This window comes from Chenopodium quinoa, unplaced genomic scaffold (assembly GCF_001683475.1).
Source record: "Chenopodium quinoa cultivar QQ74 unplaced genomic scaffold, ASM168347v1, whole genome shotgun sequence".
NCBI classification, from domain to species: Eukaryota; Viridiplantae; Streptophyta; class Magnoliopsida; order Caryophyllales; family Amaranthaceae; genus Chenopodium; species Chenopodium quinoa.
Window position 1 is genome coordinate 3618583 of NW_018743175.1, and position 14855 is coordinate 3633437.

The 14855-nt window shown below is 37.3% G+C and overlaps 1 protein-coding gene across 1 annotated transcript; it reads right to left on the minus strand.

The window, feature by feature from the left end:
* Positions 1–7638: 7638 nt before the first annotated feature.
* On the minus strand, positions 7639–11246 carry LOC110732541 (protein HAIKU1-like). The gene has a single exon (XM_021912495.1). The coding sequence runs from the start codon at positions 10492–10494 to the stop codon at positions 9406–9408; it is 1089 nt and encodes a 362-aa protein (XP_021768187.1). The 5' UTR covers positions 10495–11246; the 3' UTR covers positions 7639–9405.
* Positions 11247–14855: the final 3609 nt, after the last annotated feature.

Genomic DNA, 14855 nt, shown 5'->3' on the forward strand with positions numbered 1-14855 from the left:
CTACAACTAGGAATCGGACTACCATGTGTCGTCCTTCCCCTTTTTCGCCCAGGCGGACGGGTAGATCAACTCGTCCCAGTGGGTGGACGACTCCTCCTCCAAACCCTATTAAAGGGTGGGAGGCCGGATGTATGCAGTCCGTCTGATATTTCAGTTTTGACAGACATTTGCTGCTGATGAGATCTGAAGAGCTCCCAGTATCTATGAGGATTCGACCAACTCTCTGGTTGGCCACTTTACATTCAATAACGAGAGGGTCGTCATGCGGCCCCCTTATTCCTCCTAGATCCTCTTCAGTGATGACAATCTCAGGAAATGTATATTTGGACGGTCGTTCTTGGTGAACGGAATTTACATCTAACCGCCTTATATTATCTTTGTTGCCCCTAATAGTGGGGCCGCCTCCTGAGAAGCCGCCTGCAATGGTGTAGACGACTGCATCATCTGTATCGGAACTGTCGGCCTGTTGATTCTTTTTGGCCGACTGCTTTTTTGAGGAAGTATTCCCCGTAGATTTCTTGACATAAGTGTCAAGATCACCTTGATCAGCCAAGCGGTCTAGGTACCGCATGAGACTAATGCAGTCGTTGGTGTGATGACCAATGTCATCATGATAAGCACAGATTTTGTCTTGGTTCCGGTTGCTCGCAGAACCCTTCATGGGGAGCGGTTTCTCAATTGAGAGCCGTCCCTTTATTTCTTTTAGGATAAACTGGTTATCCTTGTTAAACACATACTTTGGGGAGTATGGTTTGAATTCCTTTTTCTTCTTGGCCGGCTGTTTAGAGGAATCAGCCGCCCAGACCCCTTTTCTTTTTTCATCTTTGTTGGACGACTGTTTCTGTCGTCCTTCTCTATTGTCGAACCTCTTCCCGTCCGACTGTTTCATTGTACACAGATCAGTCGCCTGTATATAGGCTTCTGCTTCAATCAAGGCCTCTTGAAGAGTCGCCACCCTTTTTCGAACTAAATCAAATTTGAAGGTAGACCCGTCTTTGAGACCTCTAAAAAAGTCAGTATAAGCTACCTCATCCGGTAACCCTTGAATCTGTATTCTCATCAGGTTGAACCGCCTGATGTAGGAACGAAGCCCCTCCTTTTCACCCTGCTGAATTGTTCCCAAATCAAGGGTCGTTTTCTTCGCAGGGATGTTCATTGCAAAGTTGGAGGCAAATAAGTAAGCAAGCGTCCTGAAACTGTTTACACAACCAGTCGGCAGGTTGCCGAACCATTGCTGTGCAATTCCCTTGAGAGTTGCTGGGAAACACTTGCACCAAGTGGGATCATCCAACCCTTGAAGGTACATCAGGTTGGTGAATGCCATCAGATGGTCTTCCGGGTTAGTAGTGCCATCATAGGCGCCTACTAAAACATTTTTTACTTTGGCCGGCTGAGCGGCTTCAGTAATTTCCTTGGAGAAGGCCGACGGCTGTTCACCAAGTCTAAGCAGCCGTAGCTGCCAGTCCATAGGTTGGACGTTTTTTGCTGCAGGTCCACCAAATGGAGGTGGCTGCATAAAATATTGTTGTTGCGGCACAAATGGCAAATTTGGTACCGCCTGCGCACTATGAAAGCCAGACTGTCGGGAGGTGCCGCCTGACTGACTCTCATGGTACGACTGAGTTGGCCTCATCGAGGCATTTCGCAAACTGTCCTGAAAATTTGAAGTAGAAGCCGACTCTGATAATCGGTCACTCTTCTTCTGCTCTAGCAGGTGCCGAGCATCTGTGAACGTTTGCTTTGACCCATCCGCCTGAATATGACGAACCGGTTTCCTATTTCCCGTAGGATAACGGAGTTTTGTGAAATCAAGAGCAGACGGCTCCCGCTTCTTAGATTTAGGATGGGGAGTCGCCTCTCGCCCTTGAACTGGCTTCCTCTTCAGTGAAGTGGAAGGTTTTTTGGCCGCCTGCTCTTTGACTGAAGCAGGCGGTTTTTTGTTGATCAACTCTTGGATCTCCCCCTTGAATCCCCTCATGAAGGTCATGAGTTCGTTCCTTGTGATGGGAGCAGACCCATCAGTCGGCTGTTGCCGAGCAAGCGGTGCGCCTGCTGGCTCGCTTCCTGTTTGAAGATACTCCCGTTCCCTTATTTCAGTATGACGGGTACGGCGGGCCCTTAGGGTCCCGTCTGGAGCTGTATGAGTTTCAACTTCAAATTCACTTTCGGTATCATGGTCCGACTGAACTTGAGGGTCGTCTAGGGGACGCCTCTCTTCTGGGGTCGGTACAGACTTGGATGCCATCTCTGAAGTACTCTCCCCACAGACGGCGCCAAATGTTTTGGGGTTTTCTGATGTCCTGCGGGAGAGCTACAATTCCGAGACTGGAACCGGACGCCTGTACCTGCAAAATAACGGAGACTCCTGAGAGCTCCGCCTCCAACGGTCAAGTTAGTAACTGATTAAGGAGTAATTAATACAGAAATTAAAGTAATAAGGTCTCTCTAGGTGAGAGTATTTAATGTAGGTAATCTGCTTTGCTAGCGAGATCAGCCGGTTATTAGTGTGTTCCGTAATGTTTCTCCTCTGTTCCGTTAATTATTCCGTCCCTTGATTAATGAGGATTAATCGAGTATTTATAGCCTTGGGAAGCGTGCAACTCTCTAGGTTTAAGGTAAACCTAGGGCCGATCGGGCTTCTAGACTGAAATGGGCCTTGATGGCCGGTTGTCCCATTTGGCATGGGTGGACACGTGGCGTGTCTTAAGTGGTCCGTGGAGGACGCGTGGCGGAACCTGGTTGGTCCACTTGTCAAACGGCGCTTGGTGGATAAAAATCCCCTAATCACGTATAATGTACATACGACATCTACTTGTGCTTAGGGTCGCATCAAATTCAATTTGTAGGACAGTTGATCCATGCTTGCGCGGCCTTGTCCTTGTGGTTTGTTACTACTTACTACGAAGTATATGATAAATATACTTCTTTAATCCTTAAATGTTTTAAAATGGATTATACAAAGAGTGAGTGGGAAAGAGTAAATTTTGTACGGGGTTATAATGGTGACATGAAATTACTAGAAAAAATCGATTACATAAGAGTAGAATAGTATGAAACATCTAGGCCGGGTTGAGTACTTGAGCAAAACTATCCGAAAAAGACGCCTTTGTTATAAATCCACTTTAAGGTCACTATAGACGAGTCAGAGTCACCTTATTTGCATGAGAAAAGTATTAGTACTTTTCAGTAGAGAAGCCATACATATTTCCTAAAACGAAATCAATGATTTAAAAACATTGTACTCCGATCCGTATCTATATTACGAGTATAACAAAACAACCACAGCCATAAGGAATATTTCGATTTTCACAAATACTGTGATCGTCGTAGCTTATTAGAATGGCTTACTACAACGGAGTACAGAACAATCACAACCATAAATTCAGCGAATTTTGGCGCTAAAATTTAAATCAACCACCCATTCTACACTCTTTCATGTTTTTATGTCCTTGCACACTGGTATGAATACTATGAAAGAAATAAACTTCCAAGATAAGTAATACGAGTAGAAATTAAATTCAAAGCTTGATCGTGGGAGACTTTGACAGGAAATTATAGAGTGGAGCACCACATATATCCAAGCAATAGTAACATATTTTGTTTTGTTTCCAATATTACCTCATACGCTGATACATATTTAAACATGTCCGATCCTTTTAAGAAATACATTGCATGCTACGGAGTATTAAGTACAATAACAATGTTTTGAATAAATTTTGTTAAGTTCACAAAAGGAAAATTTGACAAATAGAGAGTGCACTAAGACTACTTTCATGAAATAAGTTCAAACAAAGGTATTAAAATATAATCTAATAAATTGAATAAATTCAAAAGCATTTTTTTTTTTTTTTGAAGGAAAGCATTTAAATTAGTTAAAAATCATTAGTATGTGAATGAATTAAATCATGTGGGCATTTGATAGTGAGTCGTGTCGCTTGTCAGCTTGTGTGTTTGGAAATGTTGATAGTAAATGTAAATTATTGGTGCCCATCTATAACTAAAAGATAGGACAGGTTAGGCTGATCTATTGTATTCAAGTATATAGTGTTTTAATGATGTGTGATGAAGAAAAAACATGCCTAAAGCAAAACTGGAAATGTTAACAAGAATATTCCAAGTACAAGCTTAGTAGTAAAGCAAAAGTGGAAAGACATAACTGTATAAAGCTGTCCAAATCCTTTCGCACTTGCAAACATTTGCATTCAATGCTGACCTCTTTGGATAATACTTCTAAGTGTAAAGAATAACTCCGTAATAAATTAATCCAAAAGAGTGGACGAAATTATTCACTTCCTATTATAATCTGAAATATTAATGGCTAAAAGTATATTAATTTACTAAAATATGTCTTAGATGATTGAATTATTGAAAATGATTTTCCTTGACTAAGTTTTCTTGTTCTATTGTGTTAGGTGTATATGCATTATTTTTTATTTTTTATTTTTTTTTTACGGCCAAGAAAAAAGTTCATGTGAATTTATATGACAGAGTTACACTACTCGTCACAAACTCACTAAAACGATGATGTCTACCAAACAAGGCTTTAGTATACTATGAGTTCCAGGTGTGTATGACATTCAATACAGGTCAAACACGAAATGCAACAGTTTCAATCTTCTGATAGTGTAGCCAAAAGCAAAAGGAAATGCAACAGTTTGGATGATTGAAAGGGGAATGAGAAGGAAGGTGAGTGGTGCCAGTGCGTGACGTAAAATCTACGAGAACGGATAGCAAACCCAGAAAAGCAGTGTTTCATCATCAAATTGAATAAATGATGCAGCTAAAAAAGGATTAATGCAACCATGGCACATCTCCAGAAGCGGAAAGGTTACTACAAATATGAAACAGAAGTTGAAAAACACAATTTCAAAAGAATGGTATCAATCCAGGAGAAGGGTACAATCGGTGACTCGGTGTCATCGACCAATCAACTAAAAATCGATGATCTTTGAGAGATGTTTGATATTATGATGCTACCAAACAGGGCAAAGATCTGCTAAAAAGGCTCATGTTTACGTCTAAAAGATTATACAACTAGCGCACTTGGGCAGCCCTTGCCAAGTTGCCAGTATCGCTCTACTTTGAAGAATAACAAAAACTCCAGGAGCATAGAAGAAAGTGTCAGTACTGGGAAAGCAACATACTGTATACTTCAACCTAGCTTGCATACAGAATTTCCCTGCTTCCCCTTACACACGAGACCTGTCATTAAAATTTCAGTTCGTTCGATAACTACTACTATGACTACCACTCAAATCGACACCCTATAAGCTCTCTAAACCCCCAAAATGATCATCCATATACGAAGTATACAATCAATTGTGTCAAACAGAAGATGATGATACCTTCAAACCAATCAATAAGAATTTTTACAAGATTTGATGCTTAAAGTTAAAGAGAACAATAGGAACCAAAACACCTAACAGCAAACACTCATTTCAGAAACCAGAGCAGAGCATTGTATTTAACTCAAGCCCTAATAACCTTCATGAATAACTATAAATTTTAATAGATGTGCATAGAAAGAGAGCCAGCAAGTAGATATGCAGGCTACAAATCTCCTCCTTACAAATACTAGCGACTTAACCCAACCCTCTCCCTTCTTTAGCCATAAAGACAGGAGATGTTAGTAAGAAAAACGGAAACCAGGGTGTGGAAAACTGCTCCTGCAAGCTATCGTATAGAATATTTTCTCCCAAGGCCTAAATTCTCATCCAGCACAAACTTACACAGAAGATATGGAAAATATCAAAATAGCTCATCCTGACTAGAGTCAAAGCTAGGTAACAATCAAAAGCATTAGAGACCTTGCTCACATCAGTCACATAATTCAAGGATGACGAACAGCCTCCATCACTTCAGAATATGATAGCCTTGTAGATGATGAAGTCTAATCAAGGTTACCATTAACTACTTTTGATTCGGGAAATTATAGAGAATGTCAAACGAGGGTCATTTGGCAAAAGACCTATGATAGAGGGGTTACCACAGAAATATTCCAAATCAGGGAAACGTTAGCACATCTTAGCACGTGAGACAATATAATCTCAAGAATTCAGGATACATACTAAAAGATTGAGACAGAATAACCATAATTAAGAGACACTTAAATTATGTAGATTAAAAACATCACTTGGATGGTCAACTTGGGAGCTTAGTCAACATAAATGCTATTAGAATAAAGACTAAGTTAGGTAATTAGCTATAAATCTTTCTCAATCAAACCTACTTAGAGCAAATAATTGGAAAATCTTGGGTACAACAATTTAATGGGAATACAAGGTAAGATGCCTAACTTGCAGGACCAAAATAATAGTCTCTAACGACAAGCATCATACTCCATACATTTCCTAATGTTTGTCCTTGTTGACTTTTCATAATATACCTTTTGCATGACCAGTGCATCAAATGCATAGATTATTGACAATTTGAAAACTCAAACTGAAACATGACAGGAAGTATCCACTGACAAGGTGTACCAATGTAATGATTCAAGGGCTAAATTAATTAATGAGAGCTCCAGAAAAAATGGTAAAGTACTTAAGTCAAATATGTAACTAATCTAAAATACTTTAGAACCAATTCTTAGCATTAACCTCAAAGTTCAAAGCAGTAAACCAAAACAAAAAATGGCATTATGCTAATTCAAGTTACAGTTTCAATTCACTCCACATGCTCTCTGATGCTTTAATTCTCAATTGAACATCACCCAACTCTTTCTTCCTGACAACTTTTTGAACCATTAGTTCAATATCATAGGCCTGAGTCAGTCAGATTAGGTCAGTAGAGGGTTCCAAATATATCCTTTATCTCTCAAAATCAAATCACAGACAATAAATTTAATGTAACATCTTGCTCTATCCCCTGTTCTATTAGAATATCATCTCTTGTTCATTGCAATACTAAGTCATTGTGTTTAAGTTTCCTTGATGTTGCCTCTTCCAAAGAGACTCTCTGATGTGTCTCATCTCCATAGTCCATACACATAATACATTATTTTGCCCACTTACAGCGTTACAGGTTCCATTGTTGTATTTCCAATGAAATCAAATTAATATAAACATGACTTCAGTCCCAAGAATCCTTAATGATAAGGTCTGAAAACTGCTTCACTTTAATTCTCCTGACAAGGCCTTGACATGGAAAAATAACCTAAAATTCCCTTGCTTTATAATGTTATAGACAAGGATGCACGGGTACGACTCCTCTATGCCGTTTCCGTATCGGGGACGAAACCGGGTACGGGTATGCCTGGGACACGTCCCCATGGCGTACCCTTGAAAAGTGGTACGGGGAGCCTTTTTGGGTACGGCTTTCAGGCGACTTGGGGACGTTTCGGGGACGGCTTTGGTACTTTTTGGACGTCCCCTAGTACAAATTGAAGCCCAACCCAAAAAAAAAACCTCTTTAATTACTTACCTTTGCGATTTGGATACTCTAAATCTTAAAATACACAGACGATGGAGTAGATCGGCAACCTGCTGTTGTAGGCCTGTTGCCCGACCACCATCTCCGACCAAGTTACCACCACCTCCGTCCAGGCAAACACCAGCTGCAGTCCTCTGCTTCTTTCTATCACTCTCGGTTTCTTTTGTTCTGATTTGTTCGATCTTTTTTTTCTGCATTCATTTAAGATTATTTTTTTTTTTTTTTTCCAATCATAGGTGTGATTATGTGGGTTTTTCTTCATATTTCGATTCCTACTATCAGTAGGTTTTTACTTTTTTTTTTTTTTTTTTTTTTCCTCTTGTGATTTTAATCATTAATGTTGTTATGTTGTGAATTTTTAGATTATTTTTAAAAAAAAGTTTTTATAGATTTAATATTTTGCTGATTTTTTTTTGGCATATCCATGCCGTACCCGTTTTTGGAAAATTTGATTTTGCCGTATCCCGTCCCCATATCCGTACCCGTTTTTGTATCCGTATCCGTTTCTGTGCAACCTAGGTTATAGACATATAACCAACATATACTGTAGTTAACAGAATACTTGTATTCTATTCTTATCCTTATCCTTATTCTACAGGGTTACAGCTTTCCCATCAATTCTAGTATACATCTACTTATCACTGCCTAATGATGATAAGTAGAATATCTCATAATAACAGTCATCCATAAGCTTCTTTTGATCTCTGCAGCCTCAAATTACTAATTATATACTTCACAAAACTAATCATTATCAAGCCTTGCATAGCCACCATTGACGAAAGTAAGTTACCCCAGATCTCCAACAACACAAGATTGTCATTAATTGCATTAACAAAAATGTGTCGATTGATACCTAGGCAATGATGTATTGACATACCATGTACCCAACATAACTCACAATACTCCCAACTATCAATTCTATCAACTAATTTTGTAGCATACTTCTCTAGTCTCTACAAGCCACTGACCTTTTCATGCCTGTAGTTTTCTTAAATAATGACTCCAAAGCTCTGCAAAAAGAATTACATTGATCTTTGCACTTAAAAGCAGACATACTCGGCACCAAGAAATTGTTCAATGAAGGCCACTTAGCTGCTTATCCAAAAGTATTAATTATTGCAGGAAAGGTAATTAGTATACCGACTTCAAGATACCATAACAAGCTCTTGAAAACGACAGAGACTAGTTTTTCAAAACCAGAGACAAAATGGAAACTTTTCTAATCTATGGAGCTTTAAACACAGCAAATTTATTGACCAGCATGCTCACCGCTCTCAATTCTGAGAAATAATATGTAAAGGAACATGAATTATGCAAATGCAAAAGGAACATATAACTATATAAGTATCATAGATGATCAACCTACCCAACAAGGGGAAACAGAGGAATCAGATAGCATGTTGCCAATTTCAAACAAATCATCACAATTGGACCCCCAAAAAAACATGTATATTAGATTCTATAAGCACTAAATTAGCTTTACAGAAGCAATAGACACCATTATGCCTAAGCAACTGGCAAAGAGCTGAAATTGCTTATTGTTCTACATGATATTAATACGAAAAACAAGTTACCTAACAAAAGAGACCAAAAAATAAAATTAAAAAACAATAAAGGTATGCTAAGCTGTTGACTAGTTTGCTTACATAGTATACTCTTGAGAGGTTGTAATGCCAGCTTGTTTTGGTGGTTTACTTGCATCTTCCTCTTGAGATTTGTGTGATCATACCAGAGCAACAAGAAGAGGGCTTTTTTGCCAGAGAACCAACAACTAACAGCTGATATCCACCTCTCTCATGTTCACAATAATCAGTATGGACAAAGGGCCACGGAAAAGCTATAAGTTCCACTGAACAACTAAGATCAGATTGTACAAATCATTTCAATGCACAACATACAATGAATCCTACAATGAAGGATATGTGCCTGCATCCTAAACAATCATGCCGCAGCCATCTAACAAGTCATTCACAATTTCTAAAAGCTAGGATCCCTCCATCTTGGGCTTGACATGGGAAAAAGTCCAGAAGGTGATAAAGGAAATGCATATCCTGGAGAAAGGGGTGGCTGAGGGCCTGGACCCAAAATCCCAGATTGACCAAATGGTGAAAATGCAAAGTTTGGACTCAATGGCGGTGGAAACTGACTACCAGGTGAAAGGAGAGGATGCGGAGACCTTGGTGTTGGAGACATGTTAAAGAAACCATTGGGTGAAGGCAACAAGAACTGGGAAGTTGGTGATGGCAAAAGGGCAGGACCATTTGTTCCCGGTGAAGGCAATGATGGGCCTGGTGGCATGTTCGGGTTAGGAAGCAAACCGGGAGATGGTGGTTGATGTGCCTGAACATGCCCAGGAACTAGTTGAGGCATAGGGTGTTGTACTTGAGCTTGAAAATGCCCAGGACCGTGTTGTGGATGCATCTGAGGATGACTTTGGATATGCCCTGGAGCTTGTGGCTGCATCTGAGGTTGAGTTTGATATTGTCCTGGCATCTGCGGTTGCTGATGGAACTGATTCGGCCTAGAACCACCATCACCGATACAACTTTGTAACTGCTGCATATAGGCTGATATAGGAGAGAGTGCTGGATTTCCCCAAGCTGCATCACCTGGAGCAAATGGCTGCATCCCTCTAGGGGAGCGCTGACCAAATTGAGGTGGTGGTCGATTGTTGAAAGGAACTTGAGGTGGCGCCATATGATGACCTTGAGGCGGGGGTTGCATTTGCATAGGAGCTGGAGCTGCCACCACTGGCGGCATTGGAGGGCGATTAATAGGATTCAATGGTGGAGGTCTAATGCGCTGAAGCCTCATACTCGGGTGCTTAGGGGGGTTATTAGGCGGCCTTGGCAAAGGATCTTGCCGTGAAGGTGACCCTGTCAACTGCTGAACTATACTCCTGAAATCACTCTTGCTAATGTTATACACCTGGGGTTGTGGTTGCTGCCTTGCTGTGTTGTTGTTATTACCATTATTATTAGTACCACTATTAACAAAATTAGGTTGGTGCAACGGACTCTTCCTAATGTTCTTCCCAATCTTGTTCACACCCAAGTAATTATCCATCCACAAACTCTTTAACCAAATTCAGCCACAACAATATGAAACTCAAACTAATTCTTTCACTACTGTTCACACATAGTCAACTGTTCCACAATCCCCCAAAATTGAGTCCTAATCCCAATAATCCCACAAAAACTCCAAGCATATAACCAATAAAAACAGGCTAAAAACTGAATTACAGAAAGCCAGAAATCATACCCTTTTCCTGCAATCACATGAATTTACAGCACCAGATCTCTTCTGAAACAAAACCCTGAAAATGGGTCACTGTAAAAACAAAGAGTAAACAAGCAATTAACTTTACCCCACCAAAATGCAAAGCCAATCAAACCCAGAAGCACCAACCCCACAAAATTCCAGCTTTTAGACTATTAAATTGGGGATTACTACAAATAACTGTGGCTTGAAATTGAAGTATACGGCGACTAAAATGCTTTCCTATTGAAGAATACACTTTTTTTCTCCTTCCAAAATCTTCGTCAAAACACTAGCGTTCACACGAGAATTGGGAATTTGACGGAAGATCGAAATTGAATAGCGAAAATTGGAAAACCCTAGAACATAATTTTTTTTGTATTTTGCAAAAAACAGGAAAGTTGAATTGAGGGTAACGTATCTAGTAGGAGGAGAGAGAAGCAGGGAAGTGGGTCAATAACGAAATGAAAGTGATTTTCTGGGAATAAATTATACAACAAAATTAGGAAATTATTTGTAGGAAATTATAAAAATCCAGGGGGGAATTATTTGAGTAGTCGAGTTGGGAATGTGGGCAAGCTTTCAAAAACCGAAGGTTGCGGGTCATTTGGTCCCACTATATGGAATAATGATGAATTACGGATTAATACAATATACGGATCAATACAATTTAAGTGCTTGTTTAGTTGATACATACAAATTATTTATATGGTATAATAAAAAATAAAAGGTTTTAAAATGTTATTCATAATGTGAAGTTGTGAACGGTAGAGTTGTTTGATTGACCAAAATATAAGAATTTTCATTTCCAATAAAGTTTTATTCCCATATAATATATAATAGAGGAAGTAACAACTTTTTTATGGGAATTTGAGAATTACTCCGTATAGTTATCATAATAAAGCAACTAAATTTAGTACGGAGTACTTCTTAGGAAATGAATTTCATGTGGTCACAACTAAATTAGGACTTGATCACATGTTTTATGTCATTATCTATTTTTGAATTATAGAGAGTAAGTTATAATTTGAATATAACCATTTGTGTTACGGAGTAATATTCATCTTTAATTTAAAAATTGACAACAAGATTTACTAGTGCATTTTTTTGATTTTCGCCATAACATACTGTAAAAAAAATAAAAAAAAAAAGATAAAAAAAAATTGTTATGAAATTACAGAGAAAGAGAAAGTTGAGGAGAGAATAGATCTATGTTCTTCTTACTGAATGATGGGGAAGTACATATATATATACACACACACACACATGTGATACGGTTAGGGTTTTCTTGTAGAATAATAAGCCTAATATATCTAGAATATCCTAGAATAATCATAAGGGTATAATGGACATCCACTACATACATATATTATATAACACTCCCCATTGGATGACCATTATCGAATAGTGTGCCTCGTTAAAACCTTACTAGGAAAAACCCGATGGGATAAAACTCTAGTGAAGGAAAAAGAGTACAACACTTTCATAATACGCCTTGACATGCTGTCTCGTTAAAAACCTTACCATGAAAACCCAATGTGGGACAAAACCATGGTCAAGGGAAAAAGAGTGCAGCGCGTATTTTCTCCCCAATAACTTGAGATCTTCCAATGTAATGAATCCAATGCCTTAGTAACTTCAAACTTGTAGCTGAATAACATTCCTTGATAGTTGATCTTCCCTGACTAAACTTGAATCTTCGCTGTAAAGCATCTTCATTTATCCATACTTATGAGAACAATACCTATGTTGCGTTTACCACTATCTTATATGACATTTTTGTTTCAAGTTGCCTTACCATCAAAATTATGCCTACTTCTGGAGGTCGTAAAAGTAGCTATTGATAATAATTTATGGCAACCCGTGATACCTTGATATCATTATCTAAGCTTGTATGAATTAGTTTTAATATAACATAAGTATTATTATATACTTTACTCATGGTTCTTCTGGACCATAAGAAGATTATCCTTACTACAATATAGTTCATTACTATTCTTCTTTAGACATTTTGCATTTTATACGGGAGTTATCCAATGCATATAAAAATCGATTAACTCTCACTTGGTTAAACTTCAGGTTGATATTTCATAACTTAATCACGAATACTCTCCATGAATTTGATAACAATATCAACATTGTCATTTTTCAGAATATAGATTTGAAGGGCTAGATATTTGAATACGTTGTATATAAGTACTGCGGGAACTTTTCATGCATGATTCATAACATGCTATTGGATTGTCGTCATATAAACTTTCATCACAATTATAAGCCCATCGGAGTATAAATTTCTTCTTGTAAGTCTTCATCATTATTATAAACTCGTCATACCATAAACATTCACATATAACTCAATTGTTGTATAGAACTAATGCATGTAATATGAGATGTAGAATTCATGATAACATATTAAACAACATATATATGTAATGAGTAATGCATCAAACTACATCCTATACATACAACGAGTAATTCATAAATTTAAAACTCAAACATGCACATAAATAAAAGACTCATAAATGCAAACACTGTACAGTGTGGATTTAAGAAATCCATTTTCTAATTGGACTACTAGTTCATAATAAATTTTTGATTTATTATCTTAGTTTCATGCCGACATAAAAAATGGACATATATTTCAGATCCTTTATTCACTAGTCCATTCTGTCATGCATATGCATTATTTATCGGTTCCATCATATACCGGTATAATCATATAATTCCTCAAGGTACAATTTTTAATTTGCATGCTATTTTGACAATGATATCTGAATACGTTTCTCATTGGTACCATCATAACTTTTCTTACATCATAGGCCATTTATAGTAATCATTTAGATATCTATACCACTTTTGGGGTATTTCATACACTATGGTATATATATACTATTACAATATTAAAAGTGTTAACTGCACTATCTTGCCACATATCATATCTTTATTTTGGAACCGATCATACAACATGTGTAGTGATTCAAGTATAATTGCCAAGATTTTATCTCAATGTATACACATAATATGACCAAAATGTATCTTCAACGCTATGCAACATGAGTCATAACTGAATACAAATCAAATCATAAATGTGCAACATATCTTGATAATATATAGACAAAAGTTGGCATATAACTTTTCAAACTACCATTATAGGGGTCATCAAATTATTTTCGATTTTCCAACTTTTGCTGATTCTTCTCCCCCTAAGTTGGTAAAATATCTCATTTATAGGGGCGTCTAATTCTATACCAACTTAGTATATAAATTTGCATTAAAATTCATTTCATTGCGAGGATCACAATCAAAATTTATTACTCAGAAGATTTGTATTAAACAACATTAATCTCTTCTAGAGAAGAATTTCAATGAAAAATCATTTCTTAATTAACTTTACATTGCATGTGTAATTATTTTTACAATTTCCATAATATGTTTTCTTCTGGAGATCAATGTCAATGGGGAGACATGTGTTGTGCAGTTGTACGTTTTTCCTTATTCTATTTCTTATGTGTTGACATAAAATAGTCCCAATCAAGAGATTAACCACTTGCAAGTAAATTATAAAGCCACTGTATGAAGATCTCCTAATTCTTCAAATATTTTGATAATGAGCATCTAGTTACTCAAAATCTCTCTACATACACAACTTGTTTTAGTGAGCTTCTGGCCACTTATTATTACTTAGCTTGTTCACATGCAAAATTGTTCAAAACTAGCATATAATCTCTTGAAATTTCTTCAAAACAAACTATTAAATCACAATTTAAATATGATGAATATGATGTGATATTAGAATACCAACATGTGTTTCTTTATACAATTGGCAAGACAATCAACTAATATTTTATCCAATAATTACTCATACTCTGCTGGAGTTTTGACTATAACTTGCTGATATATGTTAATCTTGTTAGATACTTCATACTCTTCTAGAGTCTTTTATATAATCATGGAACATAAGAATTTTACTAAAAAATATTTCTTCTAGAAATGTAATGGAGTTTATCACTTCCTTAAATTTGTTATTGTCAATAGTGACTCCTTTTATTTTCGAAGATACTTAATTATCTCTAAAACTTATTGATCTATCATGCTTCAAGCTTGCTATAGGTTTATCAGTAATTGATGTTGTCCTTTTGGAACATTAATTTTAATTGGAGCATTTACAA